Source organism: Callorhinchus milii, unplaced genomic scaffold (assembly GCF_018977255.1).
Source record: "Callorhinchus milii isolate IMCB2004 unplaced genomic scaffold, IMCB_Cmil_1.0 Scaffold3, whole genome shotgun sequence".
In the NCBI taxonomy this organism is placed as follows: Eukaryota; Metazoa; Chordata; class Chondrichthyes; order Chimaeriformes; family Callorhinchidae; genus Callorhinchus; species Callorhinchus milii.
In genome coordinates this window covers 21,197,374-21,219,753 of record NW_024704744.1, presented here as the reverse complement: position 1 = coordinate 21,219,753, position 22,380 = coordinate 21,197,374, and the positions used below count along the sequence as shown (strand labels likewise).

General features: G+C 42.6%; 1 protein-coding gene across 1 annotated transcript; it reads right to left on the bottom strand.

Moving 5' to 3' along the window:
• Positions 1-10,499: 10,499 nt before the first annotated feature.
• Positions 10,500-18,649, bottom strand: kcns3a (potassium voltage-gated channel, delayed-rectifier, subfamily S, member 3a). The gene is given in 3 exon segments (XM_007900402.2): positions 10,500-11,193; positions 11,195-12,438; positions 18,532-18,649. Coding segments are annotated over 2 exon segments (1,485 nt in total). The 5' UTR covers positions 12,377-12,438; positions 18,532-18,649; the 3' UTR covers positions 10,500-10,890.
• Positions 18,650-22,380: the final 3,731 nt, after the last annotated feature.

The window sequence follows — 22,380 nt, the reverse complement described above, 5'->3', positions numbered from 1 at the left end:
TCTCACCTTTCTCCTCTCTCTCATTCTCTACCCCTCTCTAAGTTATTTATTGAGTTGAGCTCTTGTCTAACCTAGTAAATAAGCTATGGATGCCATCCCTTCTTTCTCCCCCTGTGGTGGCTTAGATAGATAATCTAGATAACACCATCTGCTCACCGCAGCATTTTTTAATACCAAAATTTAAGAACTATCCAATATAAGCATTAATAACATTATCATAGCCAATGAGGACATCTTCAAAGATAAATATTTTGCAGTGTTAAAGTGCTTTGATGATCCAATTTAGGTTTATAAATGTAAAAAGTCATTAATTCAGGTTCTGGAGTGTGAAATTGTGAAATGGTCTACGGAAGAGTGATTAAATTGCAAAACATGGATTTCAGTGTGCAGATCCAGTCTGTGCTAAATGACACTAGTACATTGATAGTGCCAAAGGTAAGCACCCCAACCTGCAGAGGAGGAAATATGAACCTTAGAATATCATGCAGGAGGATTCCAAACAATCTGCACCACTCGAACTTAGGTTCAGGTTTAATATTAGTGCACAATAACACATCAGAACTGATCTAACATCTATAATGGGTTCGGGAAACATTGATAGTGTTCCATCCGTGAGAGTAGAGGCAATAAGGAATAGTCAGCATGAGTTTAAAAGCAGTAGCTTTACAAATTTGACTGCAGTTCTTGGAGATGAGAAATTCGCTTAGCTATTTAGAAAGCATTTAAAAAATGTCAATGCGTTGGGATTTTAAAGGCGATTGAGGATCAGGGAATTGAAGTCAAATTAGCTGAAAGAGATGAAAATGGCTTGTATATATCAAAAACTTATGATAAAATGAAAACGTCCTAATGGAGAAGGCAGTAGCTAATGGTGACTCGTTCTAGGTCACCTACTATACAGAATATTCACAATATTATAGAAGCGAGTACATCTTGTAATATTGAGGTCTAACTTGCAAAATTTGTTCATAATTTGTTCCACGCATTCATCACATCTAGGCTCAACTATGCCAACTCCCTACTTGTTGGTCTTCCCAACTCTTCCCTCCACAAGCTGCAGATCATCAAGAACTCTGCAGCTTGTGTTCTCTCCCACACTAGGCTCCATGGCCCCATCACCCCCAGCCTCACCCAGCTCCACTGGCTCCCCATTCCCCCCCCCCCAGAGTATATTCAAAATCCTGGTCCTCGCCTTCAAAACCCTCCACAGCCTTGCTCCTTCCTACCTCTGTGACCTGCTGACCCCATATCTACCTGTACTCTCCCTCTGCTCAGTAAGCTGTGGCATGCTCCACATTCCCCCGCCTGGCCCGCCCCACCATCGGCGGTCAGGACTTCAGCATTTCTACCCCCACCCTTTGGAACTCCATCCTACATTCCCTTTGCCTTGTTCCTTCCCTTGCCTCCTTCATGGTGCATCTCAAAACTCCTTTTCGACCACGCTTTGAACTCCACTTCACTCCAGCAGGTACCAGAACCTTCTATGATTGACAATCTTGCTTTATGGAGGTCAAAAATTGGATGAGCATCAAAGCAGAGTTCCACAAGGTCACAAGATTGTTCTGGATGAAGAAGATCTGTTCCAGTCATTGATTACTCTACATTAAAGAAAATAAGCTTGTGAAACTATTGTACATGATCTGATTTTATGAACTGTCCTCCTTAATGGGAGGTAATGGGATCGAATTCAAGATCTTCATCCTCACCTACAAGGCCATTCACGGCCTTGCTCCCTCCTACCTCTCCGACCTACTATCCCCCTACTTACCTGCCCATAAGTAGGGGGCTCTGGAACTCTATCCCCCAGTGCCTTTGCCTTGCCTCCTCCCTTTCCTCCTTCAAGGCCGGTCTCAAGACCTTTCTCTTTGACCGTGCCTTCAGCTCCCCTCTCGACTCTCTACCCCCTCCTCGCTTCCTCCCTTCTCTCCCCTCACCCTGACCATTTCCCCCCTGCTCGGGTCCTGACCCAACTGTACAGCGCCTTGGGACGTCCTCCCGACGTGAAAGGCGCTCTATAAATGGAATCTTGTTGTTGTTGTTGTACCCTCCATTCCTCTGGCACCGGTCTGCTCCACATCCCCCGCCCTAACCTCCCTACCATCGGTGGCCGGGCCTTCAGCCTCTCAGCCCCTAGGCTCTGGAACACCATCCCCCAGTGCCTTCGCCTTGCCTCCTCCCTTTCCTCCTTCAAGGCCGGACTCAAGACCTTTCTCTTCGACCGTGCCTTCAGCTCCCCTCTCGACTCTCTACCCCCTCCTCACTCCCTCCTTTCCCTCCCCTCACCCTGACCATTTCCCCCCTGCTCGGGTCTTGACCCAACTGTCCAGCGCCTTGGGACGTCCTCTCGACGTGAAAGGCGCTCTATAAATGAAATCTTGTTGTTGTTGTTGTTGTAAGCAGGAACGTGCACTGTTCCTGCTTACAACAACAACAAGAAACTGAACTGTTGATCACAGCCCAACTAACTTGTCTCATCATTAGTATTTAGATGGGTAGACCAGCCACTGGGGGCAAAGATTCTTCCTACTCAGTTCCTGTTAACCCTGCAAGCCAAAGCCCTCGTGGATAGGATGGTCCTAGCTGGACACAAAGTGGAAAGTTTATCAGACAGTGCTTTCATTGGCAAGCTATGCTGGTTAGCTAGTTAAAATCTAGCAGAATCCTAATGTACACTCTGGGGTCCCCAAGTCTTGGCTGTGCCAACCTAACTGAATACTATCTAAAATTAGGTAAACAAAATGCATCCCTACATGGAGAGTGAGCATTCCATTCCAATATATAGGAATACATTCAGTTTGGATACTCTTAACTCGTAAATATGGTGATGGGTTTTCATCACATGAGTCAGATATCCAGCTGACCAAAAAAAAATGAATTCTGAAAGGAATGGTTATTGGAGTAGACAGGTCATTTAACTCTGACCATCAGCACAAAATTAGAATATGTGAAAGTAAAATGAACAAACCTCAAGCAAGACATGATTGGAAAGAAAACATTTTTCCCCCATTATAGCAGATATGTGAAATAGACATCTAGTAAAAAGCATTTCTTTTTATGTCAATTTATACCTTTAGAAGGAAGCTAATAGATATCTTATGTAATATATGTTCACATAAAACAATATACATTTTACATATGACATAAACTAACTTTGCAGTGCTCCTCTTGTGTAAATGAAAGGCTAAGATTTAATTGGTCTGTATCTTGGGTGTATTTGATAGCTTCTGTATAGCGTTGAATAGACACAAATCCACCTTTCCTCCTCTTGTCATGACCCCACGCATCAAGGTCTGATTGTGGGCATTTTACTGCAGTTGAACATAGACAAAATGGAAGCCATCCTCCTTAGTTTAAATCAACATCTTCTTACTTGTAGTTCTGACTTCTTTAACCTTCCCAGCCTATCCTTCAGACTCACCGAACCTGTTTACAACCTAGGGGTTCAGTTCAATCCCCAGTTGTCCTCCCTGCCCCATATCCAGTCTCTGACGAAGACCCCTTTCCTCCACACCTCCAACACATTGCCTGCCTCCGACTATACCTTGCATCTAAAACTGCTTAAACCTTTATATATAATTTCATCACCTCAATTCTCAATTTCTCCAATGCCCCCCTCCCTGGTCTTCCCAGCACCACCATTCACAAAGTCCTACTGATTTAGAATTCTGCCTCCCATATTCCCACCTGTACTAAACTCCACGTCCCAATTACTCCAGTCCTGCCAGGCTTTTACGGTCCTACCAATCCAGCCTGCTTACACCTCAGTCGTCTACCACCCCACTACTCTTGTGCATGTCCCCAAACCGCTGGGACTCACTCGAACATTGGAAGTCATGCCTTCAGTCACTGCCTCTGGAATTTCCTGCTTCAATCCCTCCATCATTCGTCCTCTTTACCCATTTTCAAATTTCATCTATCTACCAAATTACACTTTCCTCTTCAACCATGACTTCAGTCATCTCTGCGTTCTCCCTGGCTCAGTCTCAAACTCTGCCATTGTTCACACTCCAAATTGCTACCCACGTGAAGGGTGCTAAATAAAAGTTTATTGGTGCCTGTAGAAACAGGGCAGAGCTGTTTATTCCTAGAAGGGAGTTTCTCCAAGTTTCCTGACCACTCATTCCATGGCTGTTTGTGGGACATTGCTGTGTGCAAGCTATCTGCCACATTCGCCTACAAATTACACACTGTCACATCCCTTTACAGTACACTGTATATTCTGTAAAGCTTTCTGAGATTTCTCAATAGCATGCTAAGGCACTGGATCAAATCTAAGGATTATTAGTATAAGTATTCTACCAGCATGGCATGCTCAGTCCTTTAGGTTGCCTATTTCTTCTATTGCCAGGCAGTATTATCTACACTTAACCTTTAATCAGGAGATAAATAGATATTTAGGAAGTAAGTATATTAAAGGATATGGAAAAAAAAGTGGGGAAAAGGATTAAAAGATCTGCCATGATCTAACGGGATTTAGGGATTTTCCATGATCCAATAAAAAGGTGAAACAAGCTTCTGAACCTAAATGGATCTTCCTGTTTCTATGTTCCACGATTTATCTAAGAAAGGAAGCTTCATTGAACCTTACAAATAATAAGTGTAAAAGATAATAAGTTTAATAAGTTGCACTGTCCAATCCGACTGTCATTTTGATCTTCTGGTCTCCTGCTCCTTGTCTTGGCATGTGCATTTTGGCTGCTGCCTTGACTTGGACTCCTAGAAGACCATGTAATATCCTCCCGATGTGAAACACACTTTATAAATTTAATTTGTATTGTATTTTCAAACTCCACAAAATTTGAAGAATTATGGAATACTTTTAGAAATCCTTTGTTCTCACTTTTCTAAATCTCTCTTTATTTTAATAAAAAAATAATTTTTCTCACAACATTGAGTACAGTTATTTAAACTTTCCAGATAGAAACACAGTGTTTTCTGATTTATTCACTTAGCAGCAACTTTAATTTATTTAAAAGCAATGACTAATTCAATAAGTTTGAATTCCGCCACATTGCCGGTCTCCGACAATACCTCACCCCAAAAGCTGCCGAAATCCTTGTCCATGCCTTTGTCATCTCTTGGCTCGACTACTCTAACACCCTCCTCGCCGTTCTCCCCTCCTCCACTATTCACAAAATTCAGCTCATTCAAAACTCTGCCGCCTGCATTCTCATCTGCACCAAACTTCGTACCCCAATTACTCCAGTTTTTGCCAAACTCCACTGGCTCCCTGTCACAGAGCAGATCAACCTCAAGATCCTCATTCCATTCCTTGGCACCCCCTTATCTCTCTAACCTCCTCTCTCCCCACAGCAGTACCCGCTGCCTCCACTCTACTGGGTCCAGCCTCCTCGACATCCCCGAAACCTCCACTATCGACGGCCGTTCCTTCAGCTACTATGCCCCGAAACTTTGGAACTTCCTCTCTCAACCCCTTCAACTTTCCCCCTCCTTCCCCATCTTCAGGTCGCACCTGAAGACCTTCTTTCTGACCACGCCTACGGTCATCTTCCCCCGCCCCTGGCTCGGCCTTGGGCTCTACCATTGTTAAGCACTCTTGAGACACCGCCCAGCATGGAGGGCTCTATATAAGTCCAAGTTGTTGTTGAAGTTGCAACTCAGTAATTTGGGAGTTTCCAACCACAATGTTCTAATAAACCTTCAATCGGGAGAATATCTTAAAGCACTTCACACAATTTTTATATAAAGTGTAGTGAACGTGGCAGATGGCAGACACAGCAATGTCCCACAAATAGTCATGAAGTGAATGATCAATTGTATCTGGGGGATTAAACACAAAGTACTGCAGATTCTGGAAATCTGAAAACAAAAATAGAAGTCGGTGGGAACACTCAGCAGGTCAGGCAGCATCTATGGAGAAAGGAAAGTGAGTCAAAGTTTCAGGGCCACAACCCATCATCAGAACTGGGGCATTTTGGGAGAGAGAGGCTTTTAAGGGCTAACAGAGAGGGGGAAAGCAGGGCAAGAAAGACAAAGGAGAAAATGAGGTAGAGAACAGGGGATGATGGGTTAAAGAGGTGTTAATGATATTAATGAGTGTTCCCAGCAACTTCTGTTTTTGTTATCTGGGGGATTGTTGGGCAGGACTAAGGGAGAAAATTTCTTCTCTTTTTGAATTGTGCTTTGAAGCTTTAATATGCACCTCAACAAACGGGACCTCCCTTTAATGTCTCATCCAAAGGATGGCACCTTTGTCAATGCAGTTCTCCCGAACACTGCAATGGAGTATCAACTTAGACTGTGAGTTCAAAGTGCCAACATGGGGCCCAAACTACAATCTTCTGATTCCGGAGGCAAGAATGCTGCCAACTGAGCCAGGCTTTTTTTTAAGTCAGCTGGGTGTCTGACACATGAAGAAATCCATTACAATGCTTAAGTGTACCTAAACTGAGAGTTCCATGCATCCTACCTATAACTTCTTGTGTATTAGAAAGGAAGTGTCCCACTTACCGCATCTTGACACCTAAATTCTTGGAACTGAGATTTTAGTGAAATCTAATCAGTCGACATCTATCCCTCTAATCCCATTCTCAACCAGATTTGTGACCAAATGCAGTGAACAATTTGATATCAAATTTTAACATTCTGAAATAGTATATTAATAAGAATTCTAGAAATCCTAGGAAACCATAAAGTATATCTTCTCTCAGATTGCGTCCTAAAATATGACCGAAATACTCACTTTAAGGCTTTAATCTTTGAAAGACTTTGGTGCTAAATAAAATCTTTACTCAGTTTGTTCTGATGCTGAGCATTTTGATTGCCTGAGCACATTCTCAAGGTTTCTTTTAGGTAGGCTTTACAAGTTAAATTACAGGATAACATAGATTCCACATTCGTAAAATATGGATTTTTGTATTCTTGCTTTCAATTTTCACACATTTCCAAGAGAAAGTTAAATATGTTTTTCTTTCTATAATAACCTACAGCTCTCCACATATATATTAATTCCCCAGGTTTAACCAGGGTAGAAATCATGTTTTCATTTGTGCAAGGAATTGCAATCCTAGTTTGAATACGTTTTTGATCTGCTTATCTTTAATCCTGCATTTCATTTATTTCCTCCCTCAAGCTGTTTAGCACCTGAAACACCACTTTCAGTAAATTAAGGACAAAGGCCACATACAAATAATATCTGCAGCAATGCATTTGCTCCTATTTTAATGTTCCAGCTAAAGAAGCTTACCTCCTTAAAATACCTTTCTAGAATGCAATTGGGGAATTAAACAGTGTATATTGAGATTAAGAACTATACTATATATGCATATGATAGTGACCTTGGTCTATGACCATGATTCCCATCAATCTAATAACCAGAAGCCAGGGTCACAATGCTGACATTAATGTGGCACGCAAATTTTTGATCTCAATCACCAATATTAAAAATACTTTCAAAACCGATGACATTTAAAATTGTGGTTCTCACAGGTTAAACTCACTTTATATTTCATCTTCATAATGAAAGCATTTAATTTGACTCAGTTCCAACACGATCACTCAGAGAGTACACAGTGGTTTTCCTGTTTCAAATACAAAACAAATTTATACATGTACTGTACAGTCCTACTCACTTATCTCAAACCCGTTTATGTTGACAAAGAAGTGGAGTCCGGGCCCCTTCTTCATACACTGATACTAAAAACTTATTGTCTACAACATCAACAACGAATTACATTTGTGTAGCATTTCATGTCAGGAGAACATCCCAAAGTGCTGGACAGTCAGGTATCCGCACCCAAGCTGGTTGTTGGAATCAGGAGGGGTGGAGGACTGAGGGGTAGGGATAGAAAGATGACCGAAGACACAATAAAGGGTGTTGAAAAAATCATCTAATACTCTGCAGCTCGTGTACTTCGCGCACCATGCTCCGTGACCCCATCACTTCCATTCTCGCCCAACTCCACTGGCTCCCCATCCCCCAGAGAATCGAATTCAAGATCCTCGTCCGCATTTTCAAAGCCATCCATGGCCTTGCCCCCTCCTACCTCTCTGACCTGCTGACTCCCTACGAGCCTGCCTGCTCCCTCCGTTCAGCGGGCTCCAGTCTGCTCCATGTCTCCCACCCGACCTGCCCTATCATTGGTGGCTGAGCTTTCAGCCTCTCTGCCCCCACACTTTGGAACAGATCGTGCCTTCGGTCACCCTCCCACCTCTCTGCCTTCCCTCACCCCTATCCCACCCCTGCCCCATGCTCGGGTGCTGACCCCTGACTGTCCAGCGCCTTGGGACGTCCTCCCGACGTGAAAGGCACTCTATAAATGTAATTTTGTTGTTGTTGTTGAAGAAGGCAAGGGAAGTGGGGGAGGTGAAGAGACTGCGGTATGGAATTCTTGAGGGTGAAGGCAGAGAGGCTGAAGGTCTACCCACCAATTGCGGGCGAGGTGGGAGACATGAAGCAGGCCAGGGCGCGATGAGCTAGGTTGACATCGACAAAATCCAGCACACTTATTTTGATAAATTGTTCAGGTCTCTAACAATATTAAAGGCATTGTTTTATTACCACTTATGTCGACAGTGTACTCTTACATTATTTTTTTTACTTACATGTCTGTTTGTAAATATGTTAAACTTTTTGGACAAAGGGTAACAAAAAACATGTAAATAAATAGGTCAGGAACTTTAAATAAATATGTGACTTTTTTTAAAATAAATCGATGGAATATCATTGTCCGCTTGTGACCATTTCGCCCACAAAATATAGTCAATTCACTTTACAGTATATTTTGTGAAGCGCTTTGAGATGTCTAAAGGACGTGATAAGGCGCTATATCAAATGCAAAGGTTATTATTATATCGACAAACCGCTTATGTCGATAAAACTTGAATGTCAACTCCCTAACATGTCAACATAAATGGGTAGGACTGTATATGTATAAGTTTATTTTATATGTAGAGTCTGCCATCTCGGAACTGGAGCAGCCAAATAAACAATAATAATCCTTGCATTTGGTGTAGTGCCTTATCACGTCTGAGACTTCTCAAAGGGCTTCACAGATTATATTGTAAAGTGAATTGACTATATAGTTTGTGGGCGAAACGCAGCAGCCAATTGCTCACAACAGTGACCCACAAACAGTCTTGGATTGAATGACCAAATTATTATTTGTTCATTTTTTTGAAGGGATTGAACTTTGTGAAGGCAAGAATTAAAGAGAGTTCAATTGACTAACAACCGGGTTCCTACTTACCTAATATTTTGTCCAGCCCGGGAATCAAACCCAGGTCCCCTCGCATGCAAGGTGAGTGCTCTAACTAATACGCTATTGGACTCCATGTAGCATATTGGTTAGAGCACTCGCTTTCAAATAACCCAGTTATTCAGACTTCATCAGCTTTGACTCTGTTGGAACATCCAAGAAAAAGAGAATCCACAGCATGGCTTGCGCGCTTTATATCGAGATACCCAACAGGGAGTGGGATGAATAAAAATGTGATTCACAGTAGAAGTGATGAGTTTTCAGGAAAAATTTAAAAGTACCAAGGGTGGAGTGTTTTTTGAAAAAGGTGCATTGCACAGGGATATGGTGGCTGAAGTCTCTATCTTTGTTTGTTGTTATTGTGATGGTAGAGCAGAGGAAGACAGACAGAAAATTGGAGTCAGGGAGTGGAGAGGGATTACAACAACAAGATTACATTTGTATAGCGCCTTTCACGTCAGGAGGATGTCCCAAGGCATTGGACAGAGTACAGCATTTCAGACCCGAGCTGGGGTCAAGGGGGGAGAAGGGCGGTAGCCAAAGGCATGGTCAAAGAGGAGGGTCTTGAGGCGGGACTTGAAGGAGGCTAAGGAGGGGGCAAGGCAGAGTGACTGGGGGATGGAATTCCAGAGGTTGGGGGCAGAGGGTTGGAAGGCTCTCCCGCCAATGGTGGGTCGGGGGACATGGAGCAGGCCAGAGCCGGCTGAGCGGAGGGAACGGATGGGTTGGTAGGGGGTTAGGAGGTCACAGAGGTAGGGTGGGGCGAGGCCATGGAGGGCTTTGTATGTGAGGACCAGGATCTTGAACTGGATCTTCCAAAGGATAGGGAGCTAATGGAGTCAGGCGAGCGTGGGGGAGATGGGGATTACTGAAGAAGACTGGCCATATAGGGTGGGACAATACTATGAAGTATTAAATCTTGGTATTGATGTACTGAGGATCTTTTTGTTTTGAAGGGATTATTACCCCGGGAAAAGCAATGCGCCAATCGTCTAAAAACCGGGTTCCTACTTACTGCTAGGTGAACAGAGCATGGTGTGGGCTAAGGAAACTTGCCCCAGGTTCTCTCACTTGCAAGGCAAGTGCCTTAACCAATACACTACAGGACTCCATGTTAGGTCAGAGATACTATTTCAGAATATATAAACAGTATAAAGCATGCACTAGGGTAGACGAAACACACAGGTTACACTATTTGGAGATATATTATATATATTAAGAATTTTATTACTTTATATACAGATTTTTTAAAAAAAACAACTGTTGTCCTTTCATGCAGTATCATTCTGCATACAGTTACGAAAACTATATCCAATCTGTACAATTCTTATTTTTTCTTTTCATTTCCCTCAAAAAGCGAGCATATCAATCATTACCATAAAGTCTTTCACGCCTACAATCATTATCATATTTTTGCATTTTACTAACTTTATTATTGCATGGTTATTCACTTTTGAAACAGAAAAAACATAAACATTCATTGTTGCATAAAGTTCTCATTAGTAACTGAATTGACATGCTTCCTTCACTTTAATAATCTATAGTCCTTTAATTAGCTCTTTTGTGTCCAGATGTTTAACCCTGAGAATTTTAAGGTGCAGTAAATAAATAGTATGCAAACTCCATTGGAAAGCAGGGTAACTAGCAAATACATAAGAAACAGCAGATCTGTCTACTTTGCTGTACCGTTCTCAACCGTTGTAGCTGTATAAACTGTTTCAAGGTTTTGGATGCTAGAGGCATCGGTGGTGTACTCACTGGCACTGGAACTAGCAACTGGAGAGATACTGGCTATGAAAGAATGCATCCTTTGGGCATACATGTCCCGAATATTAACATAGGGTAAATCAGAACAATCATCTTTAAGTTCTACATTACAATTGTCAAGATCAGCCATTTTATGTCTTCTATAGTATTTGGAAAATTTATTGAAAATGATAGTTATTGGTAAAGCCACTACTAAAATCCCACATATGAATACAGATGCTGCCTACCAGTTTGCCCAGTAGAGTTACAGGGTATGTGTCCCCATAACCAACTGTGGTCATGCTGATGGTTGCCCACCACCAGCACATAGGAATGCTATGGAGACCCGATTCCTCTTCATCTTTTTCAACAGAATAGGCAAGGACGGAAAATATTGAAATTCCAACTGAAAGGAACAAGAGCAAAAGTCCAACTTCGTGGTAACTGTGCCTGAGCGTGGCTCCCAGGGAGCGCAGCCCCACTGAATGCCTGGCAAGTTTGAGGATACGGAATATCCTCATCAGACGCAGGATCTGGATCACTTTACCCATGTTCTCCAGATCCTCGTTGCCCTCGTCCATTGTCTCTACTGCCAGAGTGATGTAGAAGGGTAGAATCGAGACAAAATCAATAATATTTAATGCATTTTTGAAGAATTTGTCAAGGGATGGTGCAACTAGGAGCCTCACAATAAACTCTGTGGTGAACCAGGTAATGCACAAAATCTCCAGACCTGCCAGCACAGGGTCTACTATCTCCTTATCATTTTCATCGAACCGTTGGAACTCATGCATGCTGTGAACACACATGGCTGCAATGGATGTGAGTACAACAGATAGGGAAGCAACTGCTATAATTTTTGCTGAGAGAGAGTGACCGGGATTTTCTAACCTGACCCACATGGCCCTTCTTATGTTTCCACACCGAGTGTCGTCAAATGTATCCAAATTTTTGACCATGGAAGTCAATTCCTCAAAAGAAGAATCAATGCTTGCCTCTTCACTCCTTTGTTCCCAGTCTTTGTCCACCACATCCTCTTTCCTCTCTTGATACCTGTTGTTGCAACAGGAGTCAATGAATAGTTCATTAATCCCCCAGTATTCAATCTCTTGGCTGAAGGAAAATGCGCACAGCTCTTCCATGACGTGAAGTTTTCCTGTATAATAAAAGTTCAAAACGTATCGGAATAAACAGGGATTCCGATCGAAGTAATATTCTTTGTCCACCACACTGTAGTCATCACAAAGCTCTAAAATAGCCTCTTCCGTGTCGCAGTTCAATAATTTTCCAAGTCTGGTTTGAGGAAACTTTAGGAGGGTACTTTGGTCTACTCTTTGCTTGAATCCTCCCACGTTTATGTTAATAAGATCTTGATCTGCTACAGTCCTTCCAAAGATCTGTCCGTAAACCATGTCGGCGAATCCTTACCACGTTGCCACTTCCATTTAAAATTCCATCTGGGCTCGATTCACTCCTAGAACACATCAGCAATTGTTACTTCACATTGTCCATAGTTAAGAAGTAAAACACACTTTAATACCAATCTGCCTATTTAGAACCAGTCATATAAGTAAACTAGCTGTACCTGTTGTAGCTTTGCTTGCAACCAAAGGATCCAATATGGAATGCAGATTGACATACAAACAGACATTTCATCTTTATCTATAGTCATCTGGGAGGACTCCTTTTGGGAGTTCTCAGGAGGAGGAATTGGCTCTTTAAAAATTTTATTTTGTTGTTGTTGCCGTGGTTTTGCCACAGTTTTGTCTGTGTTCTTTATTTTGGTGGAGTATGCACCATCAAAGGAACCAGTCCGGAACCTTGGCATCTTGTTTGATCCTCAACTATCCTTTCTACCCCACATCCATGCCATGTCTCTCTCTACCATCCCCCATTTCTGCAACATCGCCCGGCTCCACCACTGTCTCACACTGCAGGCCGCCAAGACCCTCATACACGCATTCATAATATCCAGGCTCAACTACGCAAACTCCCTGCTTGTTGGCCTTCCCAACTCCTCCCATCATAGGCTGCAGATCATCCAGAAGTGCAGCCCATGTCCTCTCCCTCCCCAGGCTTCGCAACTCCATCACTCCCATCCGTTGGCTTCCCATCACAGAGGATACGGTTCAAGATCCTGGTCCTCACCTTCAAAGCCTTCCATGGCCCCCCCTATCTCTGCAACCTCCTAAACCCCTACCAACTTTCCCGCTCAGTGGGCTCCAGCCTGCTTCACGTCCTCCGCCTCGCCCTCCCCACCATTGGCAGGCGGGCCTTCTGCCACTCTGCCCCCACCCTCTGGAACTCCATCCCACAGTCACTCAGCCTCACTGCCTCCCTTGCCTTGTTTAAGACCCATCTCAAGACCCTCCTCATCAACCCTAACTTTGGTCACCCTCCTTCCCCTGCTGCTGGATCTTGACCCCCAGCTCAGGTCCGAAACACTGATTATCCAGCGCCTTGGGATGTTCTCCCAACGTGAAAGGTGCTATACAAATGTAATTTGGTTTTTGTTATTTTGTTATTTTGTACCTGCCGCTTGGCTACATACATGCACTGTGATGCACAATGCCACAGCGCCACGGTCAGCCGCCCAGCCACCAGGAGTAACTGTTGTGTGCGAGTACTTACGTTGGTGCTCTGTGACACGCAATGCCACAGCGCCGCTTTGACTCGGTGACCACCAAAAAATACAAAACTGAAAATAACGATAGGAGCTACCCCAAAACAAATATGGCCATGTCACCCCCAGATGCAAGGCCTCTCCGATGAGGTATAAATCATGTGTTTATGTCAATCGGTTATTGAGATCCTTCTTGAAGCACAGACAGACATATATTAGTAGAGAGAGAAGATAGATAAAAGGTAGATTATATTTCATCAAATGCTGAAACAAAGGAATGGATTTTAAGTGCAAAAATAAATTTAAAAAGCACAACATTGCAATGCATAAAATGCAAATAAATGTAAAACAAAATATAATGTAACCTGCGGTCTGATTTTCTGTGACGTAGTAATCTAATGCATTTGCCAGATGTTAAACAGCCAGACTCTGATCAAAGTGAACACATTACACTCCTACCTCTGATTGCTGGAGTTGGCTGGTGTCTTCATGTTACTCACGCTAATAATATAAGTTGTTTGAGACCCTTGGTTTATACTGTCAAATAACTGTTGTGAATATTTAAATACATCTGTACATTGCAGACAGCATTGTTTGAGCTGGGACCATCTCAATGCATGTATATTATCTGTCTTTCTAAAATAAAGTGGAGATAGACGATTTAAATCTAAATAGCAGTTTCCATATAATTTCACCCAGATCTTCTTCATGCACTCTGAATTAGTTACTACCTCTCTGCGCTGCAGAATGTTTTTTGTTGCTCATGTTAGACATTTATTTAGCAGGTTGCTGGGAGCAGGGATTCTTCCCACTCAGCTCCTTTTAACTCTGCAAGCTAAAGCCGTAACAGATACGATGGTCCTATCCTTTCAGCGCTTTGGGACCTCCTTCAGACGTGAAAGGCACTATGCAAATCTAATTTTTCACCAACAAAATATACAGTCAATTCACTTTACAATATATTCTGTGAAGCCCTTTGAAACGTCTCGAAGACTTGATAAGGCACTATATCAAATGCAAGGATTATTATTAATGTGTTGTTCCTAGCTGGACAAGAAGTGGTAGCTTACAAAACAATGCTTTCAGTGGCAAGTTATATTGTTTTAGTGGGTTAAACTCCCACAGTACCCTACGCACACTCGGGAGTCCTCAAGCTTTGGCTCTTGCCAATCTGCACCAGAAACTCCCCAGAATTAGGTAAGCAGGATGACTCACTTCAGTGAGAGAGTGTGCATCCCATTCCAGACACAGGGGAATTTCCAGGTGTAGATGGCATGCATAGGTGGAATGCTCCGTCTGGTTTGGATAATGTTAACTACAGTGATAGGTTTCCACATGTGTCAGACACCTGGTTGACCAAAAAAANTCTATTTAGAGGCAACTTTATGTAAGGATCCCCAAAGCGCTACCTCCATTTCAACATTGTTCACATATAACAATGTTTCATTCTATAAACTAGTTGCAAAACTACAAATATTTCCATACATTTTGTCAGTTTCATTAATATGACTTCACACTTTCCACTTCCTGTTCTATGCTTTGCTTCTGTACATCTATTTCTTAACTTGGGTTAGTTTTTCTCATCATTGTATTAAATAGCACATCAATAAAGGGTTACTTTCTGTTCAGTCATCTGATCCACAAAAAAGCTATTTTTCCCCAAGTGTCTTATGTGTAACAAACCATTTTAACTAATCCATCAACTGAGACAGATGCTACATTATTTGCATCATAATATAACTGTATATAACATTTAAATATTGATGAAAAGAACACTGAACAAATGAAAAACTTATGTTAGACCAGTGTTACACACAGTAGGATATTGTTTTCAGAATTGAAAATCTGGTTAAAAGGCAAAGTTCTTCTCTCGAACAATCAAATATTTGCTAGTTTTCCATAATAATTGGGTATTTTATTTAAATACTTTCTTAAACTTCAGGAAAAAATTATAATCCATACAATCCCCCAAAATTCCTTAAAGGCTTGAATTCCTGAAAAAAAGCATCGACATAATTATATAGTTGTTTCCTTTACAATGGTCATTCAGATTTTGCAGTTTATGTTTTGAGTCAGCAACAACTGGAACTATTTGTGATTCATTAGAAGCATACGATTAGCTGCACACTTTGTCAAATCCCCTTAAGCCAATTACACAATGTTTATTTGTTATTAGAAGTTCAACAGCAAAATCCTACCCAACAAAATATCTTGAATTCTATCTAAACTGTAGTTACACTCATTATATGTGAGGCACAAATTTACAAATTAATCCATCAATCAGAGTAGGAAAGATGTCCCATTCTTCCACAGATTTGAAGCTGCAGCTTCAAAATGAACCTAAAACACATGAGGCATTTAATAATAATACTTGCATTCGATATAGCGCCTTAGCACGTCACTAAGACGTCTCAAAGCGCTTAATAGAATATATCGTAAAGTAAATTGACTGTATTTTGTCAGCGAAACATGGCAGCCAATTGCTAGTATCCCACAAACAGTCGTGGATTGAGTGACCATTTTCTTAAAAATAATTTTAAGTAATTTGTTTAGGTGATCAGTTGATCTCAAATTGCCACTTCACATCCAAGATCTCCAAATGCCTCTAAAACTATGTAGCACATAAAATACTGTATATTACATATGACACTGCCCATATTACATTAATATAGTTAGGTCACAAACTACATTCTTAATATGCTCATGAATTATACCAACAGATGGGTTAGCTTATTTATATAAAGCACCAGTGTCTACCATGATTCCTCTGTGTAATTTGAGGAAGCAAAGTTCCTCATATTAAAAAAATTCACATAAGTTCCCTGTCAGTGAATAAGTGTGAAGCCCTGCAATGCTAGCACAAGTTAATTGTTTTACTGAACAATTTAACATAGAAAACAAACCACAACAGAAAAACAGCCATCAGCTGGCACCTAACCAAAGCGTATAAACAGCCCCAAACATAATGAAAGTCTCTACACCCTCCAAACCCTCTGTAACATTCCTTGGGAGAAAAACACTTTGATTTGAGATCACAGGCGCCCAATGAAACAAGTAGGCGGAAAGCAAACAGATTGCTCCCCTATTTGACAATGTACACACCAGCCTGGTCATGCTTCAGAATAGTTATAAACCAGGATGTTTCTACCACAGGTGAAAATCCTGAATGAGCACTTGGAACAAAGAGAGAAACACCAGTTCAGCACTGACAGGAAAACTGTCACTAAAGTCGTGAATATTGGTCGTTTCTCCCTACACGTTCTCATATAGACATACAACCTCAATTGATATCTCTTTTGAAAACATCTGAAGGCGGAATCTAGAGGCGAGGAGTCCCTGGCATTACGATGGACTGTGTTTTTTTGTATATCCACAAAACACTTTTAGGAAAGTATTATTCGGGGACTTTTAACCAAGTGAACCTGAATCATGCTACCATAGGTAGGAAGGAGAGAAGGAGGAATGCATAGATATAGTTGGCCTATTATTTTATTCAGAGGAAATAAATGTTATAGACTATTGCAAAACACAGCCATGAAAAATAAATCATATTTTATGTTTAGTCTTTGTTTTTGACCCAACAACCATCTGGAATTATTCTCCTCTTTAACAGTACAAGATATCTCACTCTAGGGGCATATCTAATATCAGGGGTCAGTACTTATTTTTGTGTTTAACTTCCTGATCCTTTCCTATTCCCACAACAGAACTATCTAAGCCGCCCGCCCAATAACGTGAATTAGCCAAGAAGATCCTATCTCTCTCGAGAAGCTGCAATGCAAAATCACCTCTGGGAGCAGAGCTCTGCAGTTCAATACATGCACTGGTGTGGCACCCTATGCTCATTTCTTTTCACCTATTAATATTACATTTCAAAGAGAAATTAAAGGCGGTCTCCTGGGCGTGAGTTCGCTTTTGGTAATGCTATATAGGGGGAATGCAAGGTTATACTTTATTTATTGTCACACTTCAGTTGAGTACATGGGTTCCTGAATTCAGAGAATGGCATCATTAATGATGGGCTGATTTGTTGTACGTTCAAACTTTAGTCTGAATTCAAAATCTGGCTCAGTTCAACTCACAGATTGATTGAAAAGACCATGTCGAATGAACACAGCGGCTCTCCTGTCGCTTATAAGAATACTTATCGTGGTAAATGCACTCATAGAAATGATGGAATCGTTCACATCAATTAGCTCAGTCGTCAAAGGCTCTCACAAATATACAGTCAATTCACGTCGAGATGTCGAGAAGATGTGGAAAGCGCTATATCAAATGCAAAGACTATTTATTACTACGAAACCGAAACATTCAATGCAGACTGCAGAATTAAAATAAAAACAGGGAAGAAAGACTTTTAAAAGGGAAAAAAAATGGACAGAAATTACGAACAGAGGTGGGGATGGGGGTGGGGAGGGGGGGGGGGGGGGAGGGGGGGTGGAGAGTGAGTGATGTATACTGAGTGGGGGACAGGGATGGAAATCATTGTGAATGCAATGTGCAATCTGTGCAGTTGATTTAAGTTGTGATCTTCACCAGAAAGACAGCATCAGTGTGAATGCACTCAAAGGCAACACGAAGTGCTTACGGGACGGAGAGCAACACAAAACATCCGAAATAAAGTGTGGAAACACTTAAGTTGGTTTTCAAAGAAAAAAAAACGGATCATTTGGAATAGAGGGGACGTGAATCAACGTGAATGGTGTTTCGTATACGAAGGTCCACACAGTAAATTCCTGACATACTGTTCAAAACCCCCACAGACAATTGCAGCTCAAACTCCATTCAAATGGACAACGAAGTCGAGCAGCTCGAAAAAACAAGAGAAAAACACAACTTTTTAAACCCCCCCTCACCCACCATCACCATCACCATCACCACCACCATCACCATCACCACCATCACCACCACCATCACCACCAAAAAATAATAAACCCTACATACCTTTTGCTGCGAGGGCGCAGTTTCACAGTGAAGCCGCAAATAAAACGAGCAAAGATCTCTGAAGTCCATATGGCTGTGGTCCGGTCGCCTGGAAGTCAAAGCGTTGTAAGTGCTTCGAGGCTGTGATCGCTCACTCACTCACTCACTCACTCTCACTCGCTCACTCGGTGGAGAGGCGCCTCAGGCTCTCGGCTCTCCGCCCGAGTCTCGATGCTTCAGCACTGGGTTGAAACCAGGAGACGGAATTTTAACTGAGCATCTCATACTGTGGACCAGGAGAGACCTCCCTACTCTGTGTGATTGGCCAAGTTCTCCTCTCCCCCCCCTCCTCCTCCTCTCCCCCCCCTCCTCCTCCTCTCCCTCCTCTCTCCTCCCCCCCCCCCCCCCCCCCCCTCCTCCTCCTCTCCCTCCTCCTCCTCTCCCCCCCCCTCCTCCTCCTCCTCCTCCCCTCCTCTCTCCTTCCCCCCCTCCTCCTCTCTCTACCCCCCTCCTCTCTCCTCTCCCCCCCCCTCCTCCTCTCCCTCCTCTCTCCTCTCCCCCCCTCCTCCTCCTCTCCCCCCCCCTCTCCCCCTCCTCTCCCCTCCTCCTCCTCTCCCCCCTCCTCTCTCCCCTCCTCCTCTCTACCCCCTCCTCCTCTCTCCCCCTCCTCCTCTCTACCCCCTCCTCCTCTCTACCCCCTCCTCCTCTCTACCCCCTCCTCCTCTCTAGCCCCTCCTCCTCTCTAGCCCCTCCTCCTCTCTACCCCCTCCTCCTCTCTACCCCTCCTCCTCTCTACCCCCTCCCCCTCTCTACCCCCTCCTCCTCTCCCCCTCCTCCTCTCTACCCCCTCCTCCTCTCTACCCCCTCCTCCTCTCTCCCCCTCCTCCACCTCCCCCCTCCTCCTCTCCCCCCTCCTCCTCTCTACCCCCTCCTCCTCTCTCCCCACTCCTCTCTCCCCCCTCCTCCACCTCCCCCTCCTCCTCCCCCCCTCCTCCTCTCTACCCTCCTCCTCTCTCCCCACTCCTCTCTCCCCCCTCCTCCACCTCCTGCTCCTGAATGGGAAAACGATCTGAAACGAAACGTCTGCCATTCCCTCCCTGAGCTCCAACATCGTGCAGATCACCCAAGTCGCTCACTCTTCTCTATTTTTTTCCCTCTTTGCCACTGGAAACTGGCAGCAAAGACTCGTGAAAGATCGACCAGAATGAATGATGCCACTTAAAATGTTTCAATGCACATCTCTGGTGAACCGATTGGGTCCCTTGGTTGAAGTGGAAGAGTATCACCAACAGACTTGTGTATGAGAGCAAGTAACAGAAATCCACAATCTCTCATGTACTGCTCAGATATCTGAGTGTAAATAGCTAAAATCCTTTGTATTTTTTTTCAGTGATCTTGAATTGAGTAAAATACTCCGATCCTTTAGGTTGCGTATAACGGTATCATTGTTTAGTGTATTGGCAGGAAAATATCCAATTTAATAATAATAATAATAATCCTTGCATTTGATATAGCGCTTTTCACGTCGGGAGGACGTCCCAAAGCGCTTCACAGAACACACTGTAAAGCAAATTAACTATATTTGTGGACGAACGCGGCAGCCAATTGCGCACAGCAATGTCCCACAAACAGTCGTAGATTGAAAATGACCTATTTATTATTGGTTTGGGTTTTGGAGGGATTATTATTTGACATTATTATGGCTAAATGATGTCCTATTGCATAATTCCAATACTAAAGTTTAAAAGCTTGGACTTGTTGTGAGTGGTACACCCTTAGATTAACACCGGTGTCACTTTAAACCGAAACAAAAATATGCATTTGTGCACAGAATGGTAACTCAGTGGGCAAACTATAATTGTTTCACATAGACAGTTCTGTACAGGAATATAAACAGGAAAAAGGAGGGGGGGGAGGCCCAACCCCCCTCTTGTGACAATCTCCCTACTCCACCACCCACAGAATACTTACCCATACATCCTTCCTGTTGCTGGCTGGATGGGGGAAGGAAAAAAAAGAAAGTGGCCAATCTGGGGGAAAACAGAATACTTTGAATGTTTCTCCCTGACTCTCGACTTTTGCTCAAAATAATACGCTACAAGAGGTGGAGTCCTGTAGCACATTGGTTAGAGCATTCGCCTCGCAAGCGATAGGACTTTCAAAAAAAATAATAATTTGATCACTCAATCCACACTGTTTGGATGACACTGTTGTGCGTCAATTCACTTTACAGTATATTCTGTGAAGTGCTTTGACATGTCTCTAAGACGTGATAAGGCGCGATAACAAATGCAAGGATTATTATATATATTACTCTGAAAGAATATCAAGTGAACTCCAGGAGAGGATTGGGCCACCACAAATGTGAGAGATACTATAGGAAAAGCACAGAGTTGACCAGTAACAGAAAGAATGGCCTCAAAATTATACATAAAACACAAGAGTGACAGACTGAAAACGACATGTTTGTATCCTAGGGAGAAAACATTAATGGTTCACTGATGATTAATTTAATACCAAACAAATTCATTGCAAGCAATGAAAGAATAGCATTTATTTTATATGAATTGTGGGATAAAAACTATGAAAACAGTCTACAGGTAATATGTCTTCCATGTAGTGGAGTACACAATATTAACTGTTATGATCCCAACTCTGCCTAGCAGAATATACTGTATGCACATAAACATAACATTTTCAATAAAAACATGTTGAACTCATTTGAAGTTTTAAAAATAATATGCAGTTAGAATTGTTACTCAAAGTACATGCATTCTTGTGATACTGCATTAATACTGAGTCAGTCATAGTGTGAAACCAATCTGACAAAATTGAACATACAATGGTGAGACCTAACAAGGGAAAACAAAATAATCCTGGCATTTGATATAATGCCTTTCACATCGGGAGACTGTCTTAAAGTGCACAGCAAAGTGCCACAATCAGTCAAAGTGAATAATAATTGTATCTGCCTAAGTCCTAAGACACGACAATATGTAAGTTAATTCTAAATGGCCTGGAAATCTGGTAATCAGGGGAACATATGCAATATATCTAATTAAATTTCAAGTCCAAAGCCATTACTTAATATTATCATAATTGTAGTGAATCACGTTGATTTTAAATCTCAAGCTGTTTGTATTTTAGAAGCTTAGGGCTGCTGTGAAAACAAGTCTTTATGAAGAATACAATTTCTATCTATATTATCATACATAAAAGCAGTTTTTGCACAACATCTCCATCAAAACAACAACAAATTACATTTGTATAGGACCTTTCACATCAGGAGGACATCCCAAGGAGCTGGACACTTAGGGACATGGAGCAGGCTGGGGCCTGCTGAGCAGAGGGAGTGGACAGGTCTACATGGAGTTAGCAGATCACAGAGGTAGGGAGGAGCAAGGCCGTGGAGGGCTTTGAAGGCAAGGATGAAGATTTTTTGAACTCTATCCTTTGGGGGAGGGAGCTAGTGGAACCCGGCAAGGCTGGGGGTAAACCCATGGCCCGTTCGAAGAGGAGAGTATTGAGATAGGCCTTGAAGGAGGGAAGAGAGGGAGCGAGGTAAAGGGACTGTGGGATGGAATTCCAAACGGTGGGGGCAGAGTGGCTGAAGGTCCGACCACCGATAGCCTGCAGATTGAAGGGAGAGGATAGGTCGATATGGACTTAGCAGGTCACAGAAGAAGGGAGGAGCAGAGAGGCTGAAGGCCTGCTATGAATTGATATTAAAAAAATCATTCAAATGCTAAGCTGAGATCCTAGTTCTGAACAGTGTGTAATATACGGGACAAAGAATCGCATGGCACTGTAACAAAACTTTTGAGACAATAGTACTGGTGATATGGTGTGAGCAAGTCTTTGGTAGCCACG